This window comes from Aethalodelphis obliquidens, unplaced genomic scaffold, assembly GCF_003676395.1.
Source record: "Aethalodelphis obliquidens isolate GAN/ISIS:26980383/991018 unplaced genomic scaffold, ASM367639v1 scaffold63, whole genome shotgun sequence".
Taxonomy (NCBI): domain Eukaryota; kingdom Metazoa; phylum Chordata; class Mammalia; order Artiodactyla; family Delphinidae; genus Aethalodelphis; species Aethalodelphis obliquidens.
This window is the reverse complement of record NW_020838007.1, coordinates 1,528,544-1,556,319: the sequence shown is the minus strand read 5'-3', so window position 1 is coordinate 1,556,319 and position 27,776 is coordinate 1,528,544. Positions and strand designations below refer to the sequence as shown.

At 59.4% G+C, this 27,776-nt stretch overlaps 3 protein-coding genes across 5 annotated transcripts; 2 read left to right on the top strand and 1 right to left on the bottom strand.

Annotated features, from left to right (window-relative positions):
• The first annotated feature begins 2,298 nt into the window (after nucleotides 1–2,298).
• Nucleotides 2,299–8,525, top strand: LOC113610475 (tubulin alpha-3 chain-like). Its single transcript, XM_027088652.1, has 4 exons — nucleotides 2,299–3,844; nucleotides 4,380–4,528; nucleotides 4,824–5,504; nucleotides 8,144–8,525. The coding sequence occupies exons 1-4, from the start codon at nucleotides 3,724–3,726 to the stop codon at nucleotides 8,438–8,440; spliced, it is 1,248 nt and encodes a 415-aa protein (XP_026944453.1). The 5' UTR covers nucleotides 2,299–3,723; the 3' UTR covers nucleotides 8,441–8,525.
• A 368-nt stretch (nucleotides 8,526–8,893) lies between these two features.
• Nucleotides 8,894–11,369, top strand: THAP7 (THAP domain containing 7). Of its 2 annotated transcripts, XM_027088654.1 has the most exons (5): nucleotides 8,894–9,138; nucleotides 9,311–9,390; nucleotides 9,708–9,863; nucleotides 10,343–10,483; nucleotides 10,683–11,369. In XM_027088654.1, exons 2-5 carry the CDS (start codon nucleotides 9,311–9,313, stop codon nucleotides 11,245–11,247), a joined length of 942 nt encoding a protein of 313 aa, XP_026944455.1. In that variant the 5' UTR covers nucleotides 8,894–9,138; the 3' UTR covers nucleotides 11,248–11,369. The 2 variants fall into 2 exon arrangements, with proteins under 2 accessions (XP_026944455.1, XP_026944457.1); XM_027088656.1 differs by lacking the exons at nucleotides 8,894–9,138; nucleotides 10,343–10,483 and having other exon boundaries at nucleotides 9,157–9,390.
• A 771-nt stretch (nucleotides 11,370–12,140) lies between these two features.
• LZTR1 (leucine zipper like post translational regulator 1) lies at nucleotides 12,141–27,146 on the bottom strand. 2 transcript variants are annotated; one of them, XM_027088640.1, is made up of 21 exons: nucleotides 26,644–27,146; nucleotides 26,153–26,215; nucleotides 22,758–22,814; nucleotides 21,309–21,388; nucleotides 20,828–20,936; nucleotides 20,245–20,328; nucleotides 19,394–19,451; nucleotides 18,848–18,987; nucleotides 18,189–18,408; nucleotides 17,639–17,794; nucleotides 17,152–17,262; nucleotides 16,803–16,895; nucleotides 16,620–16,715; nucleotides 16,383–16,548; nucleotides 16,039–16,208; nucleotides 15,785–15,941; nucleotides 15,012–15,138; nucleotides 14,776–14,925; nucleotides 14,103–14,208; nucleotides 13,942–14,022; nucleotides 12,141–13,686 (listed from the first exon to the last, which is right to left on the bottom strand). In XM_027088640.1, the coding sequence occupies exons 1-21, from the start codon at nucleotides 26,841–26,843 to the stop codon at nucleotides 13,570–13,572; spliced, it is 2,541 nt and encodes an 846-aa protein (XP_026944441.1). In that variant the 5' UTR covers nucleotides 26,844–27,146; the 3' UTR covers nucleotides 12,141–13,569. The 2 variants fall into 2 exon arrangements, with proteins under 2 accessions (XP_026944441.1, XP_026944442.1); XM_027088641.1 differs by having other exon boundaries at nucleotides 18,189–18,390; nucleotides 26,644–27,140.
• Between the last annotated feature and the right edge of the window lie 630 nt (nucleotides 27,147–27,776).

Sequence of the window (27,776 nt, the reverse complement as noted above, 5' to 3'; positions counted from 1 at the left end):
GAGAAAGTAATGAAGTCCTGACACATGTGACAACATGGATGAACCTTGGAAACATTACCCTAAGTGAAAGAAGTTAATCATAAAAGACCATATACTGTACTTCATTCATATGAAACGTCCAGAATAGACAAATATACAGAGACAGAAAGAAAATGATAGGTTGCCTAGGGCTGGGAGAGGGGAGGAACTGGGGACTGACAGCTAAAGGGTATGGGTTTCTTTGGGGGATAAAAATGTTCTAAAACTGATAGTGGTGGTGGTTGCACAACTCTGTGAATATACAAAAAAACCATTGAATTGTGTACCACTTTAAATGGGTGATATCTGATATGTGGATTATATCTCAGGAAAGCTATTAGTAAATAAATAAATACATAAAATCATGTTGTTTGGCCCAAGTTGTATGGATAACAAATGTATACATGTATATACTAGCAGGAAAAACAAACAAAACAACCCTGGTATTAACAATGTTTGTCTCTAGGTTGTGGCTTTATAGATTTTATTTCCTTTCTGTTTTTCTGCATGTTCCACACTTTCTACTCTATAAATGTGTGTTACTTTAACAATCAGAAAAATTAATTGTACTTAAGAAATGGCGGGTGGCACAAGCTACAAGTCAGCTGCGCGCGCTACGGCCTGAAGGAGGGCACCCCCATCCCCAGGACGAGGCCCTAACGCCCTGAGACTGTGTTCGGAGCCGGGAGGTGACTGAAGGTAAAGGCCCCCGATCCCGCGGGATAAGCGCCCCTGAAGCCCGTTCTCCCCGCCCCACGCGGGGCCGCTCCGGACAGCGACCCTCAGGCCTCCAGAGCGGTGAGACAATCTCGCGGTTTGAGCACGGGGGCGGCGGGACCGGACCAGAGGCGGCGGGACCCTCTCCTGCTTCCCCGGAAGACTCTGCCTTACTCCAGCCTGTCGTTACGCGACTGCCCGCGCCCTCAAGATAGGACACCGAGCGCTGCCCAGCCCGGCACCTCCCTCCCCTCCCCGCCCCGCCCTGCGGGCTCCCTGCGGCGGCCCCCCCAGCGGCGGCCCCCCCACCCCACCAGCGGACAACAGCCAGGTTCGGCTGCGTAGACACGGTCAGGCCTCCTCGAAACCGCCTAGCTGGCGTAGACAGAACAGGAAACCGAACACCACTCCCACCTGAAGGCCAAGATCTCGCGGGAACACCCACCTGCGCTCATCCTTCGGCGTCCCCGCAGCCTTCCCGCCAAATCCACGTCCAATCAGAACGCGCCACACTCTGGGAGTCGCGTGCTAACCAATAGGGAGCGGGATTCCAGACCTTGGCCTGCCCCATGGTGCTCCAGACCAATGGGCGTTGGCGGCGCGCGTCCTAGGAGCGCGCGGCGCGGCAGCAGCAGTTGGGCGGCTGCAGCTGTTGAGATCGGAGTGCGGTGGTGGTGCTCACCATGGTACAGCCGGGCGGGCGGGAGGCCTGGAGGCCGTGTCCCGGGCAGATGGGTGGGGGCCGGGTCTGAAAGGATGCCCGAAGAGCCTCGTGTGGGCGTCCGCTCCCCGATCGCGCGGCCAGAGCAGAGGCTGAAAAGGAGAAACTGCGAAGGCGGCGTTCTCGGCCGTGGAGCCACAGTTCCCACGAGTAACAACGTCCGAGTCCGAGAGCCGCGGCAGTCAGCTCGCCTCGGCACGTTGTCTCTGGGCTTAGGGGAGGCGGGCAGTCCAGGCTGCAGTGGTCGGGCTGCCCGGTGCATGGACAGTGGGCACAGCGGGCAGGGCCGGCCTCCGGGGGTGGCGGGGGGCCGTGCTGGGGAAGGAGGTCATCTGCTGAGAAGGGGACACAGGACTTGGTCTGGAGAAACTTTCAGAGAGGAAATAGAGCCGAGTACAGAAATATAAACAAACTTCAGCAATCCAGGCAAGGTCGGCAGTGCGCTCGCTTTCTGTTGACAGCGAGGAATGACATCCCCGAGCACTGCAATTCCTTTCACTCTTAGACAGTCAGATGGACGTGGCCTTACAAACCATGGAGCTCCCCAGCCGCATTTTGTAAATGAAGACATTGGGGTATTTCTTCGGATCACAGAGCTGGCTCTGATCACACTGGGGCTGAGAGAGTAGAAGGACACAACAGGCATCCTGTGAAATACAGTGGATCTGGATTCAAAGCGAATAGTGTGCATTTGAAAATGGTGCGGTTGGGCTTCCCTGTTGGCGCAGTGGTTGAGAGTCCGCCTGCCGATGCAGGGGACGCAGGTTTGTGCCCCGGTCCGGGAGGATCCCGCATGCAGCGGGGCGGCTGGGCCCGTGGGCCGTGGCCGCTGGGGCTGCGCGTCTGGAGCCTGTGCTCCGCAACGGGAGAGGCCACGGCGATGAGAGGCCCGCGTACGGAAAAAAAAAAAAAAAAAAAAAAAAAACCAGAAAATGGTGCGGTTGGGTGGATTTCAAAGGACTTCCGGGGTGCCGATGGAGTCCTCCTCTGGGGGAGTGATTTCGTTGTCATTGGAGATCTTTCCCAAACCGAATGCTTCCCTCTGGGATGATGTTCGGGGATTGCTGCATCAAACTGGTCTCTCCTGCTCTGAGATTTGGTGCTTGTATAATAGAAAACAGGACTTCAAGTTCTGAGGACTGTATGTAAGTCAGAATTTAGTGTGGGTGGCACACCTCAAATTTCATGTGATCACCTCTGTGTATTTGTAAGGATGATGTGTCTAAAATCAGACATGTGATTAGGGACTAGAGTTAAATTCCCGGCAGGAAAGAAACGGTACATTCAAAACAGATACTCACAGGACAATCTTTAAGAAGATACTATTTATAAAGATACGCGCAGGGTTTAAGGAAACCACCAAAGGACAGTGCAATATCCCAGCACTTGTGCCATCTGGGAGCCATTAACTCCTAGGCTGGAAGAGGTGAGGGGATGGAGTGCTTATGAGAAGCTCAGAGGGTAGGTTTATGACAAGCGCTGACTGCTGACACTCTGTGCCCTTGTACAGGAACTCAAGCGACCCAAGGCAGCCCGGCAGGGAGGGAGCGAGGGTCAAGCACCCCGACCACACCTTCCTCTAACCTCCAGCTCTTGCTGGTGCCTGACATTGGCTAAAGCAACCAAAAGCCAGGGGGCACAGTCCACATGGGTCAGCCTCCTTGAGCACAGAGCTGGACAGAGAACAGAGGCTAGACTTAGAGGGGCAGATGAAACACACACAGTGACCACCCATGCTTGGGCCATGGTGGCCTCTGTCCCAGTCCACTTTTCCTTTCCCAACTCAATTACCACTTAACCTTATCATTTGGTCAGAACACAATAAAAACTGCTATATTCTTCAGAGAATTACTGTGACTAGCCATAACATGGAGTTTATTATTGAAATACGGCTTGCAAAATTTTAAATAACCGAATTTTTGTATAGTAGCAAACACTTAGGTTCTGGGGCTAATTCTGGCATTCACTATCAGCTAGAGTGGTTCAGGGCAAGCCAGTTTTCACAGGGATAAAAGGGTCACATAAGCCTCCTGGAAAAGAAAATAGGGAATGAGAAAGCCCCAGACACTCTGAAGCACATACAAACATTTAATTATATTTTGCCTGCCACACAGTAATGGCTGCCTTCAAGACAAGGGGCCTCACATGTATATTCTGGTTCCCAGCGTGAGTGCATCTCTATCCACGTGGGACAGGCGGGGGTCCAGATCGGCAATGCCTGCTGGGAGCTCTACTGCCTTGAACATGGAATTCAGCCCGACGGCCAGATGCCAAGCGACAAAACCATCGGCGGTGGGGATGACTCGTTCAACACGTTCTTCAGTGAGACTGGGGCTGGCAAGCATGTGCCCAGAGCCGTGTTCGTGGACCTGGAGCCCACCGTGGTCGGTAGGTACCCTTAGACTTAGAAGGGGAAGCACAGAACCTTTGCTGGGTTCCTCCAGATCAGAAGCCCGAGGTAGTTTCCAAGGGGAGCTGCCAGGAGAGAGCACCTTTCAGTGGCGGCCACCCAGGAGAGAACAGAATGTCACCTTGGAGCCCGTGAGACCCAGGCCACAGAGGGCGCCCGGCAAAAGTCACGCTGATGTCTAGTATGTCAGGGCCATTTCAGCAACACCCCGGGTGTAGCTGTGGGTGTGAACAAAACATGCACGCGCAGAACCGCCTGTGCGGTGTGAGCATTCCCTCGCCTTTGGGAACTGGCCACACTGGCATTTGTTCCTCGGGTTGACTGGACCTTCCCGGAGCCATAAACAGCAGATGAGGCATGTGTATCACACGGAGACCTTTTCTGTGAGACGCTGACGCTGCTGGCCTGCAAGGCACAGCACGTGCCTGTACAATTGAAGGTTTCCCCAGACCTGGCCATCCCGGTGAGTCAGCGACCGTCCTTAGAGTCTCGGGCACGCTGTCCTCTCTGCAGATGAAGTGCGCACGGGGACCTACAGGCAGCTCTTCCACCCGGAGCAGCTGATCACCGGGAAGGAGGACGCGGCCAATAACTACGCCAGAGGCCATTACACCATCGGCAAGGAGATCGTCGATCTGGTCCTGGACCGGATCCGCAAACTGGTGAGAAGGGCCCTGGGAAGGCCTCCTGGACAGGAGGGGAGGCCCGGGATCTCCCCGGGACATCACTTTGGCAAAACCCAGCAGAACCATGAGTGCAGGGTCTTCCTTTCCGGTGTGGCCGCAGTGCGTCCACGTCTGTAACTGCTAAGTGTGATGCGTGTTCCCTGTGGATGGGTTGAACCCGTATAGTGAACCTGCAGAGGAAGAGTGTGCCGTGACCGGGGCCTGTGGGGGCCCGTGGGGGTGGTGGCACGGCTCATGCGGGCGTGGCCTCATGGCCTCTGCTCTCCCGCAGGCGGACCTGTGCACGGGCCTGCAGGGCTTCCTCATCTTCCACAGCTTCGGGGGCGGCACCGGCTCGGGCTTTGCGTCTCTGCTCATGGAGCGGCTCTCGGTGGACTATGGCAAGAAGTCCAAGCTGGAGTTCGCCATCTACCCAGCCCCCCAGGTGTCTACAGCTGTGGTGGAGCCCTACAACTCCATCCTGACCACGCACACGACCCTGGAGCACTCGGACTGTGCCTTCATGGTGGACAACGAGGCCATCTATGACATCTGCCGGCGCAACCTGGACATCGAGCGGCCCACGTACACCAACCTTAACCGTCTGATCGGGCAGATCGTGTCCTCCATCACGGCCTCCCTGCGCTTTGACGGCGCCCTCAACGTGGACCTGACGGAGTTCCAGACCAACCTGGTGCCCTACCCCCGCATCCACTTCCCCCTGGCCACGTACGCCCCAGTCATCTCGGCCGAGAAGGCCTACCATGAGCAGCTGTCCGTGGCCGAGATCACCAACGCCTGCTTCGAGCCGGCCAACCAGATGGTCAAGTGTGACCCTCGCCACGGCAAGTACATGGCCTGCTGCATGCTGTACAGGGGGGACGTGGTCCCCAAAGACGTCAATGCGGCCATCGCCACCATCAAGACCAAGCGCACCATCCAGTTTGTGGACTGGTGCCCGACTGGGTTCAAGGTAGGCTGGGCGGTAGCGCGTATTTACCTTCCGCCTGCGGCAGATCCTGGGACGGGGTGCTGCCCCTTTGTGGAGGGTACCCTGTTCCAGGGCAGCTGCACTGCAGGGAGAACAAGTTTAGTAATTAATTTGCTAGGTGCCTTGATCTTTAGCAAGGACTTTACGTACCCTTATTTCTTACAACCAACCTGTAACACTCATGGGCTACTACTACTACTATCTTACAGTTTAGAGACTGAGGCTGAGACAGCTTTTAGTATCTAACAGCCTCAGGGGCAGCGAGCAATGGAGGGAGCTTTCAGGGACGTCTGACTGCAGCATGTCTGTCCTCCACATTTTCCCACTCTTGCTCAAGAAGCCTGTCAGGGTCTATGGTATCATTTTGTATTAGAAATCATGGTTTTTAGATTTCACATTACTTCAGTCACCAGTTGTCGCTGCATTTTAGGTAACATTTATGTTTTTGTAGACAGAATTTTAAATTCATTATGCAGTGTTTTCTGTGGGGCCAAGGGTGGTTCACTGCTGTTACTCCAAACCAGACTCGGAACACTGCCTCGCACACAAAATCACACTGATAATTAGGTGGCTCCTTCAACCGTGTTTAGTGTCACGATGAAACGTCTACCCAGAGAAAAGCAACCTGTATCTGGAAGCCAAGTAACATGTTAGACCTATTGTGATCACCAGGCTAAGTGCCTCGCCACGCCTGGGATCCTTAACTCTGCCCTCTCTTCTTCATTAAACGTCCTTGTTCACAATTGATCTTCCACATTAGAAAAAGTGCTAGATCCTGCACTCGTGAGCCCTGATGAGTTCCTGAGGTGTTTTGGGGAGTTGCACGTTCCAGGGTCATTGCAGATTGAAAATGAAGAGAAGTAGAAGCAATATGTGTGTCATCCTATTGCCATTTGGAAAGTCCAGAGCTTGCCTCTGACGACAGACAAGTTGTTGCACCCACCTGGCCTCTGTCAGCCCCACTTCAAGACACCCTGGCACTGACCATCTCCGAGGGTGTAAGACCGACAGATGCAAAGTGACTCACAGAAGAGTAAAGTCTATAACAGGTTTCACCAATCTGGAAATATTCATTACACCTTCCATAAGAGGTTTGCAGACCTCAGAGGTTATAGGTGGGGGTTGAAACCTTCCATTCTTGACTTCTCCTTTCAGTCACCTCACCATGACCTTCGGAAGGCAAGGACATCCAAGGCAGCCGCAGCTGGGTGGCACTTTGGGGGGTGATGTGCCCTCTGCCCAGGCTTTCCCTCCTGGCTGAGTCTCTGTGAGCCAGTGGGGAGGCCGGTCTTGTGGGGAGGTACAGGAAGTCACAGCTTCTGTCCCCACAGAGGATAGTTCTCCCTCAGATGGAGCACGTTGAATTCTCATTGCTCTAAGTTCCTTTTTGTCAGTCTGAGTGTGATTTCACCATACGTTCTTTAATAACCATTTCCTCAGGGGTGCACTATTGTCAAGGAGTCTTTCCCATGTTTATGTTTAGTTTTTTCATTATAAATGTGTGTATGTGGCAAAATATTAAAATGACTTAGAAGGCTGAAAAGCTGAAGTCCTCTTCCCCTTCCAGAGCTTTGTCCCTCAAGAGATAGTCTGTGCATATTCACATTACACCTCTTGTTATACGGGTGACGTTGACAGAAAGGGGCCAGCGACATGGGCAAAGAACATTCTTTAAAGGTAGGTGACAGACTCCACTCATGCCAAAGAGAAACGGAAGCTGGCAGCACTCCCACTTGGAGGGGCTGGCTGGCCTGACCTTAGCGCTGTGTGAGAGCACCCCTCTATCAAGTCAGAACCCCCTGTGCCCTTCCCCCTGCTCATCCCAGCTCTTCTGGAGACTGGCTGTGTCCAGCTGCTGCTGACTGCTAGCTGCTCACTAGGGCAGGGAGGGGGTCACAGCATCAGCCCTCTCCCCGTTGTTTGTCCTCCTCCAGCATGGTATTCCCTGAGCTGTCAAAGACTCTAGCTGGTGTTTAATACTCTACAGGTATTTTTAAGCATAAATCGAATTAAAGTTGCTTTTCTTTTTACCAAGTATACCTTGGACATATTTATATGCCGGGACAGATTTCTCATTCTTTTCTATGATCATATAGTGTTCTACTGTAGGGAGTGTATGATAATTTAACTAGTTTCCACAAAGGACATTTGTTTCCAGTTTTGCCATTTCAGATGGCGCTTCACAAAGTGAAAATATGAAGTCAACGGATATTAGATGTTGGCATATATTGGTACAAAACAAAGTACCAATTCCTACAGGGCATAATTTAAACTGGGTCCACGACCCCCGTTTTTAAAAATAACCTACAGGGCTTCCCTGGTGGCGCAGTGGTTGAGAGTCCGCCTGCCGATGCAGGGGACACGGGTTCGTGCCCCGGTCCGGGAAGATCCCACATGCCGCGGAGCGGCTGGGCCCGTGAGCCATGGCCGCTGAGCCTGCGCGTCCGGAGCCTGTGCTCCGCAACGGGAGAGGCCACAGCAGTGAGAGGCCCGCGTACCGCAAAAAACTCCACAAAAAACAACCTACCTACAATTTCTGAGGCCACAGTATAAACTTCACCATGAAAAATAAATAAATTAAATAAATAAATAAACTTCACCATGTTCCCCTTCTCTGGCAGGTGGGCATCAACTACCAGCCCCCCACGGTGGTCCCAGGGGGAGACCTGGCCAAGGTGCAGCGGGCCGTGTGCATGCTGAGCAACACCACGGCCGTCGCCGAGGCCTGGGCCCGCCTGGACCACAAGTTCGACCTCATGTACGCCAAGCGCGCCTTTGTGCACTGGTACGTGGGGGAGGGCATGGAGGAGGGCGAGTTCTCGGAGGCCCGGGAGGACCTGGCAGCGCTGGAGAAAGATTACGAAGAGGTGGGCGTGGACTCGGTGGAAGCAGAGGCCGAGGAAGGGGAAGAGTACTGAATGCGAGGGCGCGGCTATAGGCCCCCTGTCCCCCGACTGTCACATTACAGATGTGTTTACCTATTAAAGTTTCTGTATTGAGCATAGTCTGCCCTGTGCTGCACTTCGACCAAATTCCCACGCCAGATACTTTCCTTTTCCAAGTGAATTTCTAGGGAAACTATGTTCCTCCCGAACAGAAAAGATGCAGCAGGTCCGTACGTGTGTCTCGCTACACAGAGCAGTCAACTGCCGCGTTACCCCCCGAAAAAGGCTTCAGAGTGAGGGGCGGAGAACCGGGAAGCGCTCTCCGCCTAAACAACTGGAGTCCTTCGCGCCGGCCAAGGCGCTCCTCGGGGGCCGGAAGTGGGCTGGTTCTCGTCGTCAGAGTCGCGGGCCAGCCGCGTTTGCCCCGCCCCGCACGAACCCACTCCCGCGCCCCACCCCCGGAGGAACTGTCCCGGAACCTCCCGCCCGGCCCAGAAGAGGAACCTCTCCCGCAGGAAGCGTGCGCGCCAGCACCGCCGGGCTCGTTCCCGTCGTAGGCGTTTCCCGACCCGGGCGGCGTGGGAGATCCCCGCGACCACTCCCCGGGCTCGCTCTGCAGTTTCCGGGACCCGCCTCTCGGCGAACGCCGCGCACTTCCGCGTTTCTATGGTATTGACTTCCGCCGCGAGCCAAACCTCGCGATACTTCGGCGGCGCAGCAATGGCGAGACCGTGAGTGCCGCAAGCGGGAGTCTGGAGAACAGGCTGGGACGGGGTTCGGGCGAGATCGAGCCGGGGAAGACCCGCCACTCGGGGGCCGCTTGCAGCGGGGTGGCAGCCTGGGGCGCGAAGCCCCTCCGGGCCCCGACGGCCGCCCGCGACCGAGCTCCCGCCTCTTCCCCAGATGCCGCGTCACTGCTCCGCCGCCGGCTGCTGCACACGGGACACGCGCGAGACGCGCAACCGCGGCATCTCTTTCCACAGGTTAGCGCGCGTGCGCGCCGGCGCGCGGAGGGTCCCCTACGCATGCGCCCGTCCTGCCGCCTCGCGGAGCCACTGCGCACGCGCTTCTGTGGTCGGGGCGGGGCTTGAGTGGGAGGCTGGGTGGGGGAGGAGGGGCGGTCCGCCTGCCCGGGCCAGCTGCTTCGAGTCTCACCTACGTGATGATGTTCAGCGAGTCTCTTTTCTTCTGGAGGCCTCAGCTTCCTTGTCTGTGCGCAGGCAGTGTCAGCGCGAGGTCTGGGGGCGGCATGAGCGGGGCCGGCCTTTCCCGTCGGGCTCACGGGCTTGTGGCCCCGCAGGCTCCCCAAGAAGGACAATCCAAGGCGGGGCTTGTGGCTGGCCAACTGCCAGCGGCTGGACCCCAGCGGCCAGGGCCTGTGGGACCCGGCGTCCGAGTACATCTACTTCTGCTCCAAGCACTTCGAGGAGAACTGCTTTGAACTGGTGGGAATCAGGTGAGCCTCCTGGCAGCTGGCAGTGGGCAGGGCCTGGGCAGTGGGGTGGCAGCCGGCCGGTGGGGAGGTCCCCGGAGCAGCAGCCCTGGTTTCTCCAGCTGGGAAGCTCAGCTTCCTCTCCCGACAGACCTGGGCAGTGAGACCCACTCCCCTAGGGATCACTGTGCCAGAGCGCACTCCCTGCAACCCCAGCCCTCCCTACAAGTGCACAAACGGAATCAGTTCTTTTGGCTGGGCTACCCTGTTCTGGTGGAGCCTGTCCACACTCTTTAACTCTGAGGAGTTTTGCACGGAAGAGATTGGTGGGGGCCTTAACTTGGCATTCCCCAGACTCATTGTTGGCAGGGTGCCGCCCACCTCCCACAGAGCTAACCCAGCAGCTTGCTGGAGTGCTGGAGGGCCTGCTGGCTCCATGCCCTGCGGGTCGGCTGGGGCGGCAGGGATTTGTTCCACCTCATCCAGACCGCTCTCCCTCGCAGTGGGTATCACAGGCTGAAGGAGGGAGCAGTTCCGACGATATTTGAGTCTTTTTCCAAGTTGCGCCGAACAACCAAGACCAAGGGGCACAGTTACCCCCCTAGCCCCCCTGACGTCAGCCGGCTCCGGCGATGCAGGAAGCGGTACGTGCTGCAGCGGAGGGGGAGGTGCCCCACTGCACCCCAGGTCTGAGGGACTGGGCTTTAGGGTGCCTGACAGCAGCCTTGCTGGACCGGGTTCTGAGCCCGTGGAGTGGGTTCAGGGATGGGGGTTAGATGACCTGGTGAAATGGGGTCGGCGAGCCCTGAGCCTGGCCTGTCAGTCTCTCTCTCTTCCCCCCAGCTGCTCTGAGGGCCGAGGGCCCACAACTCCATTTTGTCCACCTCCACCTGCTGACATCACCTGCTTTCCTGTGGAAGAGGCCTCAGCACCTGCCGCCTTGCCTGCCTCCCCCACCGGGAGGCTGGAGCCTGGCCTCAGCAGCCCCTTCTCAGACCTCCTGGGGCCCCTGGGTGCCCAGGCAGATGAAGCAGGCTGCAGCACCCAGCCTTCACCTGAGCGGGAGCCAGAGCGACAGCCGTCTCCGCTGGAGCCGAGGCCCATCTCACCCTCAGCCTACATGCTGCGCCTCCCTCCGCCCGCTGGAGCCTACATCCAGAATGAGCACAGCTACCAGGTGGGCAGCGCCCTGCTCTGGAAGCGGCGGGCTGAGGCTGCACTCGATGCCCTGGACAAGGCCCAGCGCCAGCTGCAGGCCTGCAAGCGGCGGGAGCAGCGGCTGCGGCTGCGGCTGACCAAGCTGCAGCAGGAGCGGGCACGGGAAAAACGGGCACAGGCCGATGCCCGCCAGACTCTGAAGGAGCACGTGCAGGACTTTGCCATGCAGCTGAGCAGCAGCATGGCCTGAGTGAGGGCCGCCCGGCAGGGCCTCAGCCTCTTTCTCCCTCAGTATCCACCTTGAGAGGATCTGATCTGAGCTGCGTCCACCAGCCCTGCTAGATGCCATAATAAAGTGGATTCTAGAAAGAAGCGCTGCTCTCTGGCTCAGCTGGGGGCTGGGGCCCTTCCCCTGGGTACCAGGCCCGTTTCCCCAGATTGGCTGTAGCACCCGAAGGGCTCAGGCCCTGTAGTCCAAGCCCTTGGCTGTGGAGAGCAGAAAGCCCTCACTATATAGCTCTGTGTCTGTGTACTGTACAGGGCTCTCTGAGGGATCGTGTGAGTAGAGGTTCGGGGGCAATACTGGGCACCCTTTCCTTGGTACCTGAAACAGCCTTGACTTAGCCAGCTGGTCTCTGAAGACACCCATGAAACCCAGGCCAGGCTCAGTTCTTTTTCAGGGAAACAACAGGCTTCCCTCCCCAGATCCAATCTGCCCAGCAGTCAGACCTGGCATGAGCTCCAGCTGCTGGTCAGCCCCCCACTCACCACCAGGCCTGTCCCATCTGAAAAACGGACAAGAAAGGCAATTACTGACCTGAGGTTGCTATGCTTGGCAAGTAGTGAGGGCCCCACAGTGACCATTCTGATCCCCAGAGGTCTGGGATGAGGCGTGTGGGGAGCAGAGGGCCAGGCACTTGGGCAGCAGTCCTGGTGTCACCTCTGTCCTCATTTTCCTTCAGTTCACCTGGAACGTGGCAGGCCTCCCTGCATCTGTGATCAGCAGCTCCGTGTGTGAGGCACTTAACCACACACTTGACCTCCCTGCTGGGCCTCAGCCACAGCAGCCCCAAGAGCACCGCTGAATCCTTTCTAGTCCTGGAAAAGGCCACACTGTGTTGTGTGGTTTGCTTTTTGGGGCCCTTGGAGTGAAACTTCGTTTATTCACGTTACGCACAGTCAAATGGACATTACAGGAGGCAGACACAGAGGGCAAGGTCACAGGTGGTTCCCAAGCCTGCGGGCCGGCCGAGGTGCACCTTGCACAGGCCATTTCCTAGCTTGCTGGGCCTACAGGTGAGCACCCCTTGCCTAAGAATGTCCACCTGGGGCTTCTCAGCAAGGCCTGAGGAGTGGCAGATGCTGCGTTTACGTGGGGCACAACTAGAGGCAGGAAACAAGCTCTAAGGCTCAGAAGAGAGAGACTGTGTTTCCCCCAAAGTGGCTTCCTGGCAACCAGGGCAGAAGGGTTCTTGTTCCCAGAAGAGGAGCAGAATGGTGCCTTCCCCACTGGGGTGGACTTGGCACCTTCTGTCGGGACAGGGAAGGACTCAGTGGCCTGTCCTCAGTTTCTCAGTGCAGGCAGGAGCCTACAGGGCAGCCCAGGAGCCAGGAGAGCCAGCTCCGGGCCCCCAGGGCTCCCCTCAGGTGGGGAGGGGCCAGAGGCTGGCCTGCATTCCTCCCACCAGCCCTCCAACTATGTGACTGGGGCACCCTGGGTGGGGGTGGAGAGCTGCTGGCATGAACAGAACCAGGCAAGACTGGCTTATCCTGAGCCATCGGGCCACATGGCCCAGCTTCAGCTCCAGGAGGATGGAGGGCTGGAGCCACCGGTGGGGACTGCGCAGTGAGGTTTGGGTGCAGGTAGGACTGCTGTGGCTTTAATGGAGGCAAGCCTATGACAATAAATACTTAGGGACAGATGCGGGCCTGGGGCATCTCTGACTTCTCTCTGGAGCAGCCCAGGGCCCCCACGCACACAGGTGGGTGGGATCCCACAGCCCCTCTGGATGTCTGGCCCAGTCCGCAGTGGCTGACCCTGCAGGCTGGGAGCTGACCTTAGGGCCCTTCACACCTCAAAATTCACCTGGAGTTGGACTCCATCTACCCAAGTTCTGGGTGGCAGGAGGAAACCCTTACACCAACCTTGATGAGGGTCTGGGGGTGCTGTGCAGCCCCCACATTGAGGGGTCTTGGCAACATGACCCAGTGGCTGGATGCACAAGCCATGCTGGGTCCCTGCTGTGTAGGGGGCCCAAAGCCAGCTCCCTGGTGGGCTCATCTCCCTCACTGGGCCCTGGCCAGGCCCCTGCCTCCTCCTGCAGTGTCCTCACCACTAAGCCCTGGCTTCCCACCCACACCTCCACCCTGGGAGAGGGTGCCAGCCAGGATCCCGCTTCACCGTCTGCTTCCTGTGGGACCTGTGTCCTCAGCAGTGAGATGAGGCATTTGGAGTCCCCCACTCAGCTCCCTTCGGAGGCCCTGGGCACACGACCCCTCGGCCACAGGCCCGAACGTGGCCAGCACAGTCTTTGCAGTGGGCGAGGCAGGGCGGGCAGCACCATGTGGGCCCTCATATGTCGGCACCCAGCTCTGCGCACTGCTTGTCTGAGATGTGGGAGGCCAGGGAGTCGATGATGTCCAGCAGTAGCTGCTGGCTCAGCGAGCGCAGTGTGGGCAGCTTGGAGACCTGCGGAGGCAACCAAAGGCCAAAAGGATGGAGCCGTGTTCTTGCCAGGGCCAGGTGGCCGAGGAGTCTTCTGGGGACTTGACCAACGAGTACGGGGTAAGGATCAGCCAGTGGGTGGACAGCTCTGCCCGGTTATCCCCAGAACCCACTGCTGCACAAGGCGGCCAGGGCCCCTCCCACCTGGCCCAGGCCACCGCCAAGGGGAGTATGTCCTGCAGACGGGGCAGGCAGCGCACTGGGTGGGAGGGCCCTGACCTTGGTGAACTGGTGCACGATGATGTGGAGGCAGTGCCGCTTCATGTCCAGCGCCTGCGTCTTGTCTGCTGCCTCCAGAATCTGGAACGGCAGGTTCCCTGAGGCACTGCCCCTGCCCCATACACCGCGCAGGCACAGAGGCCCAGGGCCAGGGCAGCTACCTGCAGCACATTCTGCACCGTCACATTCATCTCCAGGTTCTGCTTGCAGTACGCTTGCAGCCGGTTGTTGTAAAAGCCGTAGTAGTAGGGCGCCGCGAACAGGTAGCTGAGGGCTGGTTAAGGAGCTGTGGGCCAAGAAAGCCTTCCTCCCACCCAGCTGCCCTCTTCCCCCTGGGGAGCCACCAGGGACGGAGAAGCCCTGAACCAGGGCTGCTGCCTCTTGCTCAGGTCAAGGGGGGCCCACCCACCACAACAGCCGGGCTCCCATCCAGGCAGAGCCTCTACATGGGCTTTGAACCACTCAGGTGTCCAAAGCTCCATTCAGGATCCAAAGAAAACCACAGGTTCCTCTCCCCAGGAAAGTACCCACATGCCCATCTGCTGAAACATCCATGGCCTCACAGAGCCCTGAAGGGCATCCTGACCTCCCATGTTCAGACCCCCACAGACATGACCTGGCCAGGAATCACCCCACACGGAGCCATGACCCCTTCCTCTGAACCCACCCGTCTCTCCTGACTGCAAACCTCTCTGAGCCAGCCAACCGACTGTTCCAGAGAACCCAGAAGAGACTGGACACTAAGAAGTCCTCAGGAAATCGCTTGGCCAGGCCAAGCCAGCAGGGCCCAAAGCTGTCCTGGGAATGACCCGGGAGCCCCAGAGGTGAGGATGCAGCGAGTCCTCGGGTGGCATGTTGACCTCGCCGTAGTAGATGTAGCGCAGCATGGACTCGAAGGCCTGCCTGCTGGGCACCATCTCCCCAATGGAGATGTTCACCTGGCCGTCCTCGGGCATGAAGGACCGGAACATGGCCTCAAAGTAGCTGCAGACGGTGGGCAGGCCCTTAGCAAGTCAGCCAGTGCCCAGCTGCCCACCCACCCATCCGCCCGCGAGACACACCCCACCCACCTGGAGCGGGCTGCCAGAATGGCCTTGTGGGCTGGCCGCGGGTGCCCATCCAGCAGCAGCGTGATGTCACAGAACTCCGCGCCCGCCCCCTCCAGGTATGCCTTCATGTCCTGGATCAGAGACGTGCCTGGGGGTGTAGAGGGGGCCTGAGCCAGAGGGCGGCTTCTGACTCAGGATGCAGGACCCCAGGGCACCACCTCCTGTGCATCTGCCCGTGTTGCCCCCCTGAACGAAACCCCCAGATCAGAGGCCTTACTCTGGCCCTTGAGGTTCTGTCCCCCCAGAGTCTGACCTTCTCCCGGACTCGGCCCCCTGAGCGCTCTCCTGCCCCAGTGCTGGCGCCCCCTCAGCTGTGTCACCTGGAGCCCATGGCCGAGGCAGCACAGGCCCCAGGGCCAGAGGGTAAAGGAGTCTGTGAGGTCCCTTCCTGGCTGGGTGGGGATGGGACAGGGAGGCACCAAGCGTCTGAGGGCTGTGCCCACCCCTCACCAGGCCCAGATGTGGGCCCACCTAGAAGAGAAGCTGGGCAACTAATCGTGGGAGCCTCAGCTCGTTGCTCGCTGCAGACCCTCATGCCTGGCGTCCCAGTCAGGGCAGCACTCGCTGGACAGGGCCCATGTTCTCCCAGGAATGGTCCTGGGAGATGTCACCCTGGCACCCAGCCCGCTGAGCAGGTCTCTGCCTTGCCCGAGCCTGAGCCACCTGCGGTAGGACCCTGTGCCCAAGGTGGCTATGCCCAGTCCACCACTCTCGGGGACCAGGTGGGTCCCTACCGATGTCCACGGGCTGGTCCGAGGGGGCGCGGGGAGGCGGCTGCTGCTTCCGCCGCACAATCTCCACGATCAGAGGAGATGAGAGGCGCTCAAACTCCTTCATCATGATCACCTGGTTGAAGTGGGACTCCTTCACCACGAAGTTCAGGCAGTGCTCCTGGACAGATAGGCCGCAGGCCACTGGGTCAGGCCTCACCGGACCTACCACAGCAGGTGGGGAGGGGGCACAGGCTGCCACGGACCCCACCCCGCACCTTGAGCTGGCCCAGTTGCAGCCGGGCAGCGCTCTCACACACGACCAGCACGTTCTGCAGGTCCACGGAGGCCTCGATGTACTGACGACACAATTGCTCTAGGCGGCACAGCTGGAAGCCCAGTGCCAGCTTGTACACGTCCATGATGAGCAGCACATCCTCCACGTGGCCTGTGCCCAAGAACCCCTGAGCCTCTGGCGGGGCGTTGGGGGGGGGGCGCCCGGGCTCCCTCCGCAACGAGGTGGCTCAGCCACAGGTGGGGTGAAGCCTCGGAGACCCCGGCCACCCCCTGCCAGGGTGGCCACACCCCATCCCGTTCCCTCCCGCCCGCGGCGCAGGCCGACCTTTCCGCGGGTACTTGATCTTGTCTGTGTAGAGGAACTGCATGAGCACCTCGAAGGGCCGTGCCTCGGCCTCGCGGATAGCCACACGCAGCAGGGGTGGCTGGGCCCCACCCGCGGCCCCAGCAGGGCCCTCCCTGAGTGCCGGGGCCGCCTCCTCCTCCAGCTTCTGTGGGCAGAGGAAGGGGCGCTCAAGAACACCCCACGGAAGCCTCTGCCCAGGCGGCGGGCGGCCCTCACCTGGGTCAGCCGCTCCCGCGCCTGCACGATCTTCCTGCGGAGCCAGCGGCTGCGTGCCGTGACGATGGCCACGTGGCCCTGCACGCATTCTTCCTTCTGCCGGAAGAGGGACACCTTGGTGGAGGGCGGGGGACACTCACCCTGGGGGCGGGGGCCGCCAGCGGGCACAGAAGGGCAACCCACCTCACCCAGCACGAACTCCACGTCGCAGAACTGGCGGCTCTCCCACAGCCGCCCATAGTCCTCGTGCAGCGTGCACTTGGGGTAACAGGAGAACTGCAGGCAGAGACCACGCTGCTGGACAGGTCCGCCCAGCCAGCCCCCCACAGGCTCTGCGGGGGTCCGCCCGGCCCCTCCCGCACTCAGGTTCCAGAGTACCCGGGCCCAACCGCCCGACCCGTCAGAGGGGTTGCCGGCCCACCAGGTACAGCCTCGGCTCTGGCGCCAGACAAGCCCCGCCCCCGCAAAGCCCCGCCCCCCAGGGGCTCGGTTTCCAGTTTCCGCCTCAGGCCGGCAGCGCGGGCTGCCCCACCTGGAACCTGTACATCTCCCCGCTGCGGATATTGTTGTCCACGGTGCCTCCGAAGATGTACATGGCGTCGGAGATCACGGCAGCCGCGTGGAAGAGCCTTCCGCTGGGCAGCTGGAGGGGAAGGGACAGGGCGGGGTCTCCAGAAGCAGAGCTGGCTGAGGCCTGGCCGCGGCCAGGCTCTAAGCAAGGAGGGCACCGGTGGCCTGGAAGGAGGGGCCACAGGGCAGGACCCCCAACCCCCCCGCACAACCATGCGGGGAGGCGGGGGGAGGCGGGGCCTGTGTGGGCCCACAGACTGGACAGGCCCTGTGGCCCCACCAGGTGGCAGAGGGTGCTGGGTGTCATGTGCTGCACCCATGTAGCCCGTCCAGCAGGCCATGGGCTCCCGGCCTCGCCTCACGTGCTGTGTAAGCCCTGAGCCTTGGCCTCTTCAGCACAGAACCAGCTTCAGGGCGTGAGGGGTGGGCATGAGGGTGCCGGCCCTCACCTCTGAGGCTGGCAGGGTGGGCTGCCTGGTGGTGGTGCTGCCAAAGTCCAGGCCAAACACATCCCGGGACTTCTTGCAGCCGCCCCGCTCCTCGGAGCCCAGGGCAGGTGCCTCCTCGGAAGCAGATGCTCGCTCGGGCATTTCGGCTCCACTGACCTGGGGGAGACGGGCAGGTGCATGGCCCCTCAGCAAGGGCCGGACAGGTGGCCAGAGACCGCTGCTGTCCCCGCCTGGGGTGGGGATGGGTGCTGTGGGGACAGTGTGGGGGGAAAGTGACAGGATGAGGGTGCTCCCAGCACGGCCGAGATGGGAGCCTGGCTGCGGTCAAGGCATGCATCCCGGAAGAACATCCCCAGCACAGCGCCAATGCTGGGCTATGAAGTGTTAGCCCATAGGTGGTAAGATGGAGAACAGGCCAGAGGGGCCCAGGCCGGGGTCGGGCCAAGGCAATGTCCAGGACTGAGGGCCCCAGGTGTCCCAGCCTTGCTCCTGCTGGCTGTCTGGAGCCCCTGGCCCTGGGCCCGCCCATCTGTGGACCAGCAGCACTCACCTCACTGTCCGAGCTGGGCTGAATGACCTCCCAGGTCTGGAAGTCCACATCGTAGCAGTGCAGCTCGTTGGGGAGTGTGTTGTCAGCTGCGCCCCCAAACACGTAAAGGTGGCGGTCAAAGGCCACCATGGTGTGCCCGTAGCGCCGCTGCGGGGGCGGCGGAGAGCCCCGGAGCAGGTGCTCGGTGGGGATGCGTGTCCACCTGTGATGTGTGTTCACGCTGCATGTGAACCAGCGATGGGGTGGGGGTTCGTGCTCCCCTGCAGCCTCCACCTGGGCTCTGAGCCCCCCACCCCATTTCATCCTGGCACCAGCCCTGCCTGGCTCCTCGCAGCCCATCATGGGGTCCTGTCTCACCCTCGTCCCCCAACATAGAGCAGGCAGCAGGGGCAGGGCAGGAGGGTGGCACCTGCCCGGGGAGGCAGCTGCTGGAAGGGGTGGCTGGCTGTCTTCACACTGGGACAAGGAGGGAGGCCGCCTAGGCCCCAGGATGCTGGGCTGCAGCCACCCCCTGAGGGGCCTGCGGGGTCTCAGGTCCAGGCTGCGTAAGGGCCCTCACGGCCCCGCTCCCAAGGTGCTGGCTGTGTGTGGAGCCCACACAGGCAGCCCCGGGCACTGGTGTGGTGTGCTAATGGGGGCCCCACCAGCAGGGCACTCACGTCTTGTTCTTGAACTCGAACTGGAAGAGATTGTTCGTTATCTTGGCCCCGCTCTGGCCTGAGAAGACAAACATCCTGTCCCTGCAGACGGCTGCTGGGAAGTTGCAGCAGGAGGGCGGGATCTCGCCGCTCTGGGCCACCTGCGTGGTTGGGGAAGCCATGAGCCCTTCTCCTGGTCCGGGGCCGACCCGCTGAGCTAGGGCTACATTCACTCCTGAACCTTCCGTGAGTGAGGGGTCATGGGTCCATTTTTGTGGAACAGCTTAAAGCCCCCATATGAATGGGCCCAGTTTTGAACAGTTGGGGCTGAAGCCTTCACTACAGGTGAGACAGGGCAGTGGTTAGACACACTGCCCAGGACCCCGACAGTAGCCGCCCCCACTGTGTTCAGAGAAGGGTGGATCAGCCCCAAACTGCACCAGTCACAGGCTCGGAGCCCGTAGTCATTGGGTAACCACCGCGGGGACAGTGAGAGGGCTGGGCCGGATGTCAGGAGGGCCTGGCGAGGCCAGGAACAAAGCGGCCTCCCCGGCCCCAGCCCCTCACCTCCTCCCAGCACGTTAGATCCCGGTCCTGGAGGCCGATGGTCCACATGTCGTTCAACCTGCATTAGGACAGAGGGGTCGGGACCCCACAGCTGGGCTGGCAGTCAGGGTGGGCCTGGGCCCAGCCAGGAGGGAAGGCTCCAGGAAGACAACGCACCAAGGGGGATTCTGACCAGGGGACTATGGAGCGGCCTCGGGGTGGGGGCTTCGGCTGCACTGAATCCCTGCTGGGCCGGGCCCCCTGGAGCCAGGAGAGGCCCTCACAGAAGCCACCACTAACCCTGCAGCACTTGGGGCTTCGGTAACGCTGAATTCCTGGGGAATGATCGTGTGCTGTTTTTGTAATCAGAAAAATACAGCAAAGCCAATGTTCTACAACAAGGAGGAAAGGGCCCATGACACAGGCAGGCACCTCTGTTGCCCTCCATGGGGAGGCGGGCCGGGTCTGAGCCCTGCCGCTGCCACCCTCCTGCTCACTCAGGTCACTGCTCACCGTGGGCCCGAGTATCCTCACCCCAGCCATTCGAGGGGCCACCACCCGACCCCTGGCTCTGATGACACCCAGCTATGGCCTCGGGGCTGTGGAGCCAGCACATCCTCGGCCAGCTGCACAGACATGGGTGGGCTCGCCACCCCCTCAGTCGCCCCAGGGGGCTTCAGGGGTGCCAGAACTTCTGTCCCCTGTGAGGGTTGGGCAGGGGCTCCACTCAGTGGCCCTCGTCCTGCCCATCTTCCTGTTCTCCCAGCCCTGTCTACACAACCACCCTCCTGAGAAACCCCCAGCTCGAATCCCCCCTCCCTAGCGCAGGAAGGCTGCTCTGTGCCTTGGTGCACTTCCGGGCTGCCACCTACCTGGCGTTGCCGTCATAGCCAGCAAAGATCCACAGCTTGTCACTGTACACTGTGGCGCCATGGGCTGACCTAGCGACTGGCAACCTGGGGCAGGAGGAGGGGGTGAGCAGGGAGGCTGCCCCGTGCAGATCTGAGCCTCATGGCCCCATGAGGCCAGGGCCACAGCCTACGAGTGCTGCCGCCGCTGGGCCCTGGGGCTGCCGTGCCCACACCTGGTGACCGGAGCTCTGGGGACTCCAGCTGGGCCACTGGGAATAAGGGACAGTGGCAGAGGCTGAACTCATGAGGCTGGGGCAGCTGGACAAGGATTCACATGTTCAAGGGCACAGAGCCCTTTCCCAGCTCCCACCCAATATCAAGGGGGTGCGTGCAAAACAGGGCCAGAGAAGTGCCATCCACAGTACACTTGTCCCTTCTACCCTCTGGAAGGAGGGTATCTAAGAGCCGGGGGAGGCGCAGACAGGAGCGACTGGCAGTTAACGCCCATCATCTGTAATTCTACAGAGCTGATCCAGGCCCGCTGCCCCCCGAGACCCAGCACGGCAGCCTGCACAACGCCAAAGGTCTCAGCAAAGTCTCTCACCGTCCTTCAATTTTCCACTCCGTCCACTGGCCAGTTGCAAACTTGTACTCAAAGAGGTCATTTTTATTCTTCAAGTTAGAATTGGAATAAATGTCCCCAGTGTAGCCCCCTGTAAAGGGAGTGAGAAGCCATCACATCCAAAGGCAGCAACTCAGTCATCAAACCCAGGGGGTTGGGGCAGGATCTAGCCTCAGTTAAAATGTACTCTGGGACCCCTCTGACCCTCGGGGGCACATCCTGCCTGCCTGCCCCTGCTCGAGGCTCTGGTGACAGAGGAGCAGAACCCTGTGTCCTGCCCCTGGTTGGGGGACACCAGCCTGGCCACAGAGGCAGACAGTTCCACCCCCAGGAGATCAGGACGGTCAGGGAAAGGGGCCCATGAGAGGGCCTCAACCCAGCCCAGGAACTCAGAGGACAGTACACAGAGAGGCTGGCCAAGCACAGCACATGGTCGAGGCTTGATGGGAGGAGGGCCGCTCACCAAAGACGAACATGCTGCTGCCATAGACGACGGCCGAGTGGTGGTAGCGGGGAGCAGGAGGGGTCCCAGTGGTGAAGGCCCTGGTGGGAAAGAAGGGGCAGTGGGTGTCGGCAGGGGGCAGCCCCCCTCACCCCCAAACTTCTTTTTGCTTTTGTATTTTGAGGGTAATACCTGTCTCGTTATAGAAACCTTAAAATATTGCCAATAAAGAAAACCCCAAAAAACAGCACTGAAACATATGTATAATTCCTTTGCCAGAAACCACCATCCACACCTTGAGCATGCCTCCCCACCACCTTTCCCAGGCATATTTATGCGTCTGAGTAATTGTTTTAAATGGATCATGTGGTAGATGTCCTTGCTACTCTGGAACCATCCACACCTGCATCCCCACAGCTGCACCATATTCTGCAGCATGGGTGGTCCACACATCTTATTTATTGAATTAAAAACCGGTTTATAAAAAAAAAAAAAAAAAAACGGTTTATACTGCTTTCCTGGGGCTGCTCCTTTTCAGAGTTTTATACTTAAGCAATTTTTAACAAAGAATTATAAAGTCTTGAGAGTGATTTTTAAATTAATCTGTAACTCTTGGACACATTTTACAATCAAGTGTGAGAGAAATAACACACAAACTTCCAAAGCAATACAGCACCACCCGGGTGTCTGGGCAAGGGGTGATGCCACCTGTTGGGCCACATTCAGCAACTGTGAGTACTGGGCGTGGACATCCTCCTCTGTCGAAGCGGGGCAGTGAGACCCCAACCCAGAGAGCAGCGCCCAGAGCTGCTGCTGAGCCTGGTGCCGAGGGGCTCCTGCACAAGGAGCTGGCATAGCTCAGGAGGAAGCCCAGCACCTCCTAATCCTGGGATCTTTTTCTCTCCTCAGCTGTGAGCTGCTCCCAGTGGGGGCTGGACTGGAGCAGATGGGCACAAATGTGCAGTGCTCAGAGATGGCAGGTGTCATGCCCGAGGCCACACAGCTGGGAAGGGAAGCCAGGACCTACAGGCTGCCCACTGCCTGTGTGGGGTCTCCTGCCAGAGGATGGGCCCCACAGGGCAGGGAGGGCAGGGGAGCCGCTGCTGCCAGCCCCTGGGCGGCACCCTGCAGCAGCAGAGACCATCCTGGAACGCCCCATCAGCCCATGGTCCCCCTGTCGGCTCCAGGAGACAGGCCTGGTGACTGAAGAGCTCTCCTGAGGCAGAATCGAAGGACCCACAGCTGGATCAAATAGATCCCCTTAAGTAACAGGATCCAGAAAAACCAATCTCAGCTACAGACCAGAAAATAAAGCCAGGAAATAGAGGGGATCACTAAGAGCAGTCCTGGGCGCTGTCATCTCCTCCTCGAAGCTTCTCTAGCTCTCCATGAGCAGGACCTGGCTGGCAGTCAGGCCCCAGTGGTGCTCCGTGTCTAGAGAAAAACAGGGCTGGAACTGGGGACACCCACCTGCACCAGGAGCAGTCCTTCACGTCGAAACGAAGGAGGTCGTTGAGCATCGTCTTCCTGAAAGACAGCCAGGGACCCGGGAGATCGACACTGTGCCCGGGGGTGGGGGCAGCTGTTTGGGGGACTCAGCCAGGGCCAGGCAACCAGCTGATGCCAGAGGGACCAGAGAGGTGACCCCAAAGGAAGCTCCCCAGCTGGTTCAGAACCAGCCTGCCTGGGGTCAGGACTTAAGCATGATCCCAGGCTCCTCACGCCTCACCCCCTGTTCCAGAATCCCCACCCAAACGCCCACTTGTGGGCTGCAGCACCCCTTCTCCGAGGCTGCGGCATACGACGCAGACGCTGGCTCACATGTCAGAGGAGGTCCCTTGCCTTCTCTCTCTTCCTGCCACCTCTTTATTGCAAAGCTAATGTAATAACTACATTAAAGATACAATAAAGCAGGGCTTCCCTGGTGGCACAGTGGGTAAGAATCCGCCTGCCAACGCAGGGGACACGGGTTCAAGCCCTGGTCCGGGAAGATCCCACATGCCGCGAAGCAACTAAGCCCGTGTGCCACAACTACTGAGCCTGCGCTCTAGAGCCTACGAGCCACAACTACTGAGCCCAACGACCACAACTACTGAAGCCCGTGCGCCTAAAGCCCGTGCTCTGCAACAAGAGAAGCCACCCAACGAGAAGCCCGTGCACTGCACCGAAGAGTAGCCTCCACTCGCCGCAACTAGAGAAAAGCCCGCGCACAGCAACCAAGACCCAACGCAGCCAAAAATAAAAATAAATTAAAAAAAAAAAGATACAATAAAGCAGAAAGCAAATCCACTGGCCATCCCACCACCTAACAAGACCCGCACGTTGGGGCGTCCCTGGTGGTGCAGTGGTTAAGAATCCGCCTGCCAATGCAGGGGGCACGGTTCGAGCCCTGGGCCAGGAAGATCCCACATGCCGCGGAGCAACTAAGCCCGTGCACCACAACTACTGAGCCTGTGCGCCTAGAGTCCGTGCTCCACAACAAGAGAAGCCACCACAATGAGAAGCCCGTGCACCACAACGAAGAGTAGCCCCCGCTAGCCACAATTAGAGAAAATCCACACACAGCAACGAAGACCCAACGCATCCGAAAATAAATTAATTAAAAAAAAAAAGACCCGCACGTTACCACCAGCCCTTATCAGTAAGAGAGAGAAGGGCGTCCACCCAACAGGAGCCCAGCACCCCAGCCTCCTCATTTAGCCTCCGCCTTCAGGAAACAGCCTGGGAGACCAAAGGGCCTGCCTGAGGCCACGGAGCCAGGGGGCTGGGGCTGGGAAGTAGAGGCATGACTGTAGTCCCTCCCCTTTCTCATTTGTACCCCCCCGCCAGCTACATGAGCACCTTTGTAGCCAGTCTGTACAAAGTTGCAACTAGAATGAGACAAATTCCTATCCTGTTTCTTAGTGTCACATTGTACAGAAAATGTTTCTGCTTCTCACTACACAGTTGTCACTCAAACTCCACCTGCTACAGAACACTCCAGGGGGATGTCCCCACCCGCTGCCCTGCGCTGGACACCAGGCCTTTTCTGGTTCAGGGGATTCTCATTAAGGCTGCAGTAAACATCTGTGGGCGGATGCCTCTTCCTCATTTTATTTCTTCAAGTGACAAACATTTATTGAATTGTCTGGGTGCTGGAATACAGGTCCAGCCCTGGCTGAGGAGACAGAAATGAAACATCTGTGTGCCTGGGGGCCAATGGAGCCAGTAAGAGGTGCAGAAGGGGAGGGGGCGCTGCTGGCTGGTCCGGTTAGTCCAAGGGGTGGGGGAATGCCTCATTCACAGGAGATTTAGAGGAGGGGCAGGAAGGGTGGGAAGCAGGGAACAGCCAGCGAGAGGGGCTAACCAGGAGGATGCTTGGTGCAATCAGAACACCGCAAGGCAGAGGTGTCACCCAGTGCAGCACAGACAGAGGCAGGGGAGCTGTGGGTGCAGACGCGGGCAGGGCCTCACAAACTGCCAGGAGGGCTTGCATTTTTACTCAGAGGGAACCATCCCAGGGTTATGACTCAAGAAGGAACACACTCTAGCTGGCTGCACATGGGAAGAGAGACTGAGGAAGACAGGCTGGAAGCCAGGGGCCACGCCCAAGAGACCCTTCTATCCAGTCTGAAGGTCCCCGTGGGGGCTTGCCCACTCTGTCAGCCCCAGGTCAGCTCCTCCAGGGAATCCTGCAGGACCATGGCTGCAGCACCAATCAGAGGCCAGCCCTGCCTGGGCTACAAGCCAGAGCCTATGGTTGAGAGGCAGGGACAGGACTCAAGGGCAGGATGAGTTGTGTGCCAACACCACACCCTCAGCACAGGGACACCTCTGTCCTCAGCCTCTCACAGCCCTATGCTCACTGACCCTCAGGAGCACCCTGCAAAAGCAGGGCAGAGGCCCACCCCCTTCTACAGAGGAGACCAGGGTGCAGTTGGTGGCTTTAAGCCACCTGCCCCAAACCACAAAGCTGTAACCTGAACTGAGCCCTGTCTGTCCAGGAGCCCAACTTCAGCCCCACATCAAGCAGGCTCCCAACCTTCCAGAGCCCTGGTGGGCATCCCTAGCCTCTCCTGAGCACATGAAGGGGTGGATGAGGGACAGAAGCCCAGTGGATGCCGGGCAGCACAGTTCTACACTGTCCTACTGCTGGGTGGTTGCCCATACTGACTCCTCTGCTCGGGACACTCTTCCTCTTTTGCCTGGCTCACTCCTACTCATCTTTCAGGTCATCAGCCCCCCAGGAAGGCTTCCCTGACCAGACCGGACCAGACCAGACCCTGCCTCCTGGTGCAGAACAAGCCTGCCTGCTGTGCCCGCACCCTGCACTTGATGTGGTCCCGCCCTCGCTAAGACAGCTCTTTCCCTCTGGGGTGGTCCAGCTCCTGGGAAAAACACTCCAGAAGGATGCGGCTGCACAAACCAAGGGTTCACCTCGGCCATTATTTCACCAAAGGAAACCAGCCACTGGGAACTGTTCGTGGGATGGAGATGTGCTATCAGGAAAAGCTGTTTGCTGGGAATGTACAGCAAAATGTGGGAAAACCCTTACAAAAGTGAAAAATGGGGGAAGGAAATAAATCTGTATCCTCCAAACCTTCTCAACTGCCATGTGAGCATGTGGATGAGGCCCAGAGGGAGGCGCAGGGAAGAAGTGCCTGGCAGGGGTGGCAGCCATGGCAAATGTGTTTCTTTCAAGGCTGTGTCCACTCACTCAGAACAAGAGGGATATTTCCATGTCCTGAGTGTGCTGCAGTGCTGAGGGAGCCTCACTGATTTGGAAGTTGAGGCCGAGTGCTTAGCTAATATCTGGAGAGATGGCAGTGGAGCTGCAGAGACCCAGTCCCCACCACTGTGCTTCTCCCTCCTCAATCCAGACTCACCCATTGTCTCCACCAAATACATAGATGGCATCTTTATAGGCCACCACTGTGTGCTTGCTGCGCCTGGAAAGAGAGGGGTGGGTGGCGGTCAGGCTAGGACCCTCCTGGGGGCACCCAAGGAATGAGACTTGGCACTGAGGCTCCCACAGAAGTCGGATAACACCTCTCAACTGCCAAGATCGATGGAGACTCCTGAATTCCACCAGTACCCCCAAAGGACTCTGCATGTGGGGACCCCTGACACTCCCACCCCCCTACCGAGCACCTGGGGCCCCAGCTCGAGACCCACAAACACAACTTAACTCTAGTACCCTGCCCGGGGCCACCCCGCTCCGGGACTCCCTCGGAAGCCCCTCCCCTGCCGTGGACAACCCCCCCGCCCCGCCATTACCGGGTCCCGCTCCGGGACACGGCGGCCCGGCCTCGCCCCAGCGCCCCGCCTGGGACCTCCTCAGACACCCCCTCCCCAGGACCCCCACGCCCCGCCGTACCGGGCCCCCACGAACTCGTCGCAAGGCGGGAGGCGCCGCCAACGATGCACTGTCTCAAAGGGCCCGAAGTTGAGCGTCAGGTACTCGACACTGTCCGAGCAGCTGTGGTCAAAGTCCACGCTCGGGGCCACCTTGGACCGCGCGCCACCGGCCAGGGCCCCGGTCCCGATCGGGCCGCCCGAGCCACCCGGCCCCGCCATGCCGGGTCCACGCCCGATGGGCCACCGGGTCCGCGGGACGTGCGGCCACCGCCCCGGGCCGCCCCCGAGGGACTACATTTCCCGGCGAGCCGTACACCGACGGCGCCGCACTTCCGGACGGTGGCGCACTCCGGAGCGCCCTCACCTCTGGGCGAGCTTTGGAGGCCTAGTGACTCTGAGGGCCCGTCTGTGCAGCGAGCTCCTAGTCTTTCGAGAAGCATTCCCCGCGAAGTGCGGGCGCGCTGTACCCGCTCCAGCGCGCGCGGGTCCCCGGCCGCAGCCCCTCCCGGCCCGCACTTCCCCGGCGCGGCTCCCGGCATGCCCTGTGCGCGTGGCTCGGCCTCGATCGTCCGCCGCGCCAGGGATCCCGGACGGAGGGTTCCGGCCTCGCATTGGCCTCCGCAGGCCGCCCCACCATCCCCTTCCTGCTGTGTCCCCGACCCGGTCCCCGCGTCTCCCCTCGGCGTTCCTTTTGGCTGTGAGGCAGCGTGGCGCAGAGGCTCTGGATTCTCAGTCCTACTCTAGCAGAGCCTCAGCTACTTCACCTGCGAAATGGGCATTCAGGAAGCTCAGGCTGCCATGAGAAGCGTGGGTCTGTCTTGGGACCTGCTCCTCAGTACTGATTGGGCCAACGCCGCCAAACTGCCAAACCCGAGCTGCCTCTGACCTCTGAAGAAGCACTTCCTACCTCAAAACCTTTGCATGTGCTGTCCCCTCTAACTGGAGTGCCCTTCCTTCAAAATCCAGATCCAAGACATTGGTCTGAGGAGCCTTCCCTAACCCCGGGGGCAGCAAAGGGGTTGCTCCCTCCTCTGGGCGCTCACAGACCGAACTTCCTTGGTGTGACACTGAGCGTTCTGTGGTCTGTGGTCGTGCCTGTCTCATCATCTTTCTCCCTCATGAGAGTTTGCCCAATTACAGTGGAAGTCACAC

Excerpts from the sequence above, each read along its gene's own strand:
- LZTR1 (XM_027088640.1), bottom strand. The coding sequence starts at position 26,843 with ATGGCGGGGCCGGGTGGCTCGGGCGGCCCGATCGGGACCGGGGCCCTG. Across the intron at positions 14,209-14,775 it reads ATGCCACCCGAGGACTCGCT|CTACCTGTTCGCGGCGCCCT; the intron begins GCATCCTCACCT and ends ACCAGCCCTCAG. Across the intron at positions 13,687-13,941 it reads TCGTGCACCAGTTCACCAAG|GTCTCCAAGCTGCCCACACT; the intron begins GTCAGGGCCCTC and ends TTGCCTCCGCAG.
- THAP7 (XM_027088654.1), top strand. The coding sequence starts at position 9,311 with ATGCCGCGTCACTGCTCCGCCGCCGGCTGCTGCACACGGGACACGCGC. Across the intron at positions 9,391-9,707 it reads CGCGGCATCTCTTTCCACAG|GCTCCCCAAGAAGGACAATC; the intron begins GTTAGCGCGCGT and ends GTGGCCCCGCAG. Across the intron at positions 10,484-10,682 it reads CTCCGGCGATGCAGGAAGCG|CTGCTCTGAGGGCCGAGGGC; the intron begins GTACGTGCTGCA and ends TCTTCCCCCCAG.
- LOC113610475 (XM_027088652.1), top strand. The coding sequence starts at position 3,724 with ATGCCAAGCGACAAAACCATCGGCGGTGGGGATGACTCGTTCAACACG. Across the intron at positions 3,845-4,379 it reads CCTGGAGCCCACCGTGGTCG|ATGAAGTGCGCACGGGGACC; the intron begins GTAGGTACCCTT and ends TCCTCTCTGCAG. Across the intron at positions 4,529-4,823 it reads TGGACCGGATCCGCAAACTG|GCGGACCTGTGCACGGGCCT; the intron begins GTGAGAAGGGCC and ends GCTCTCCCGCAG.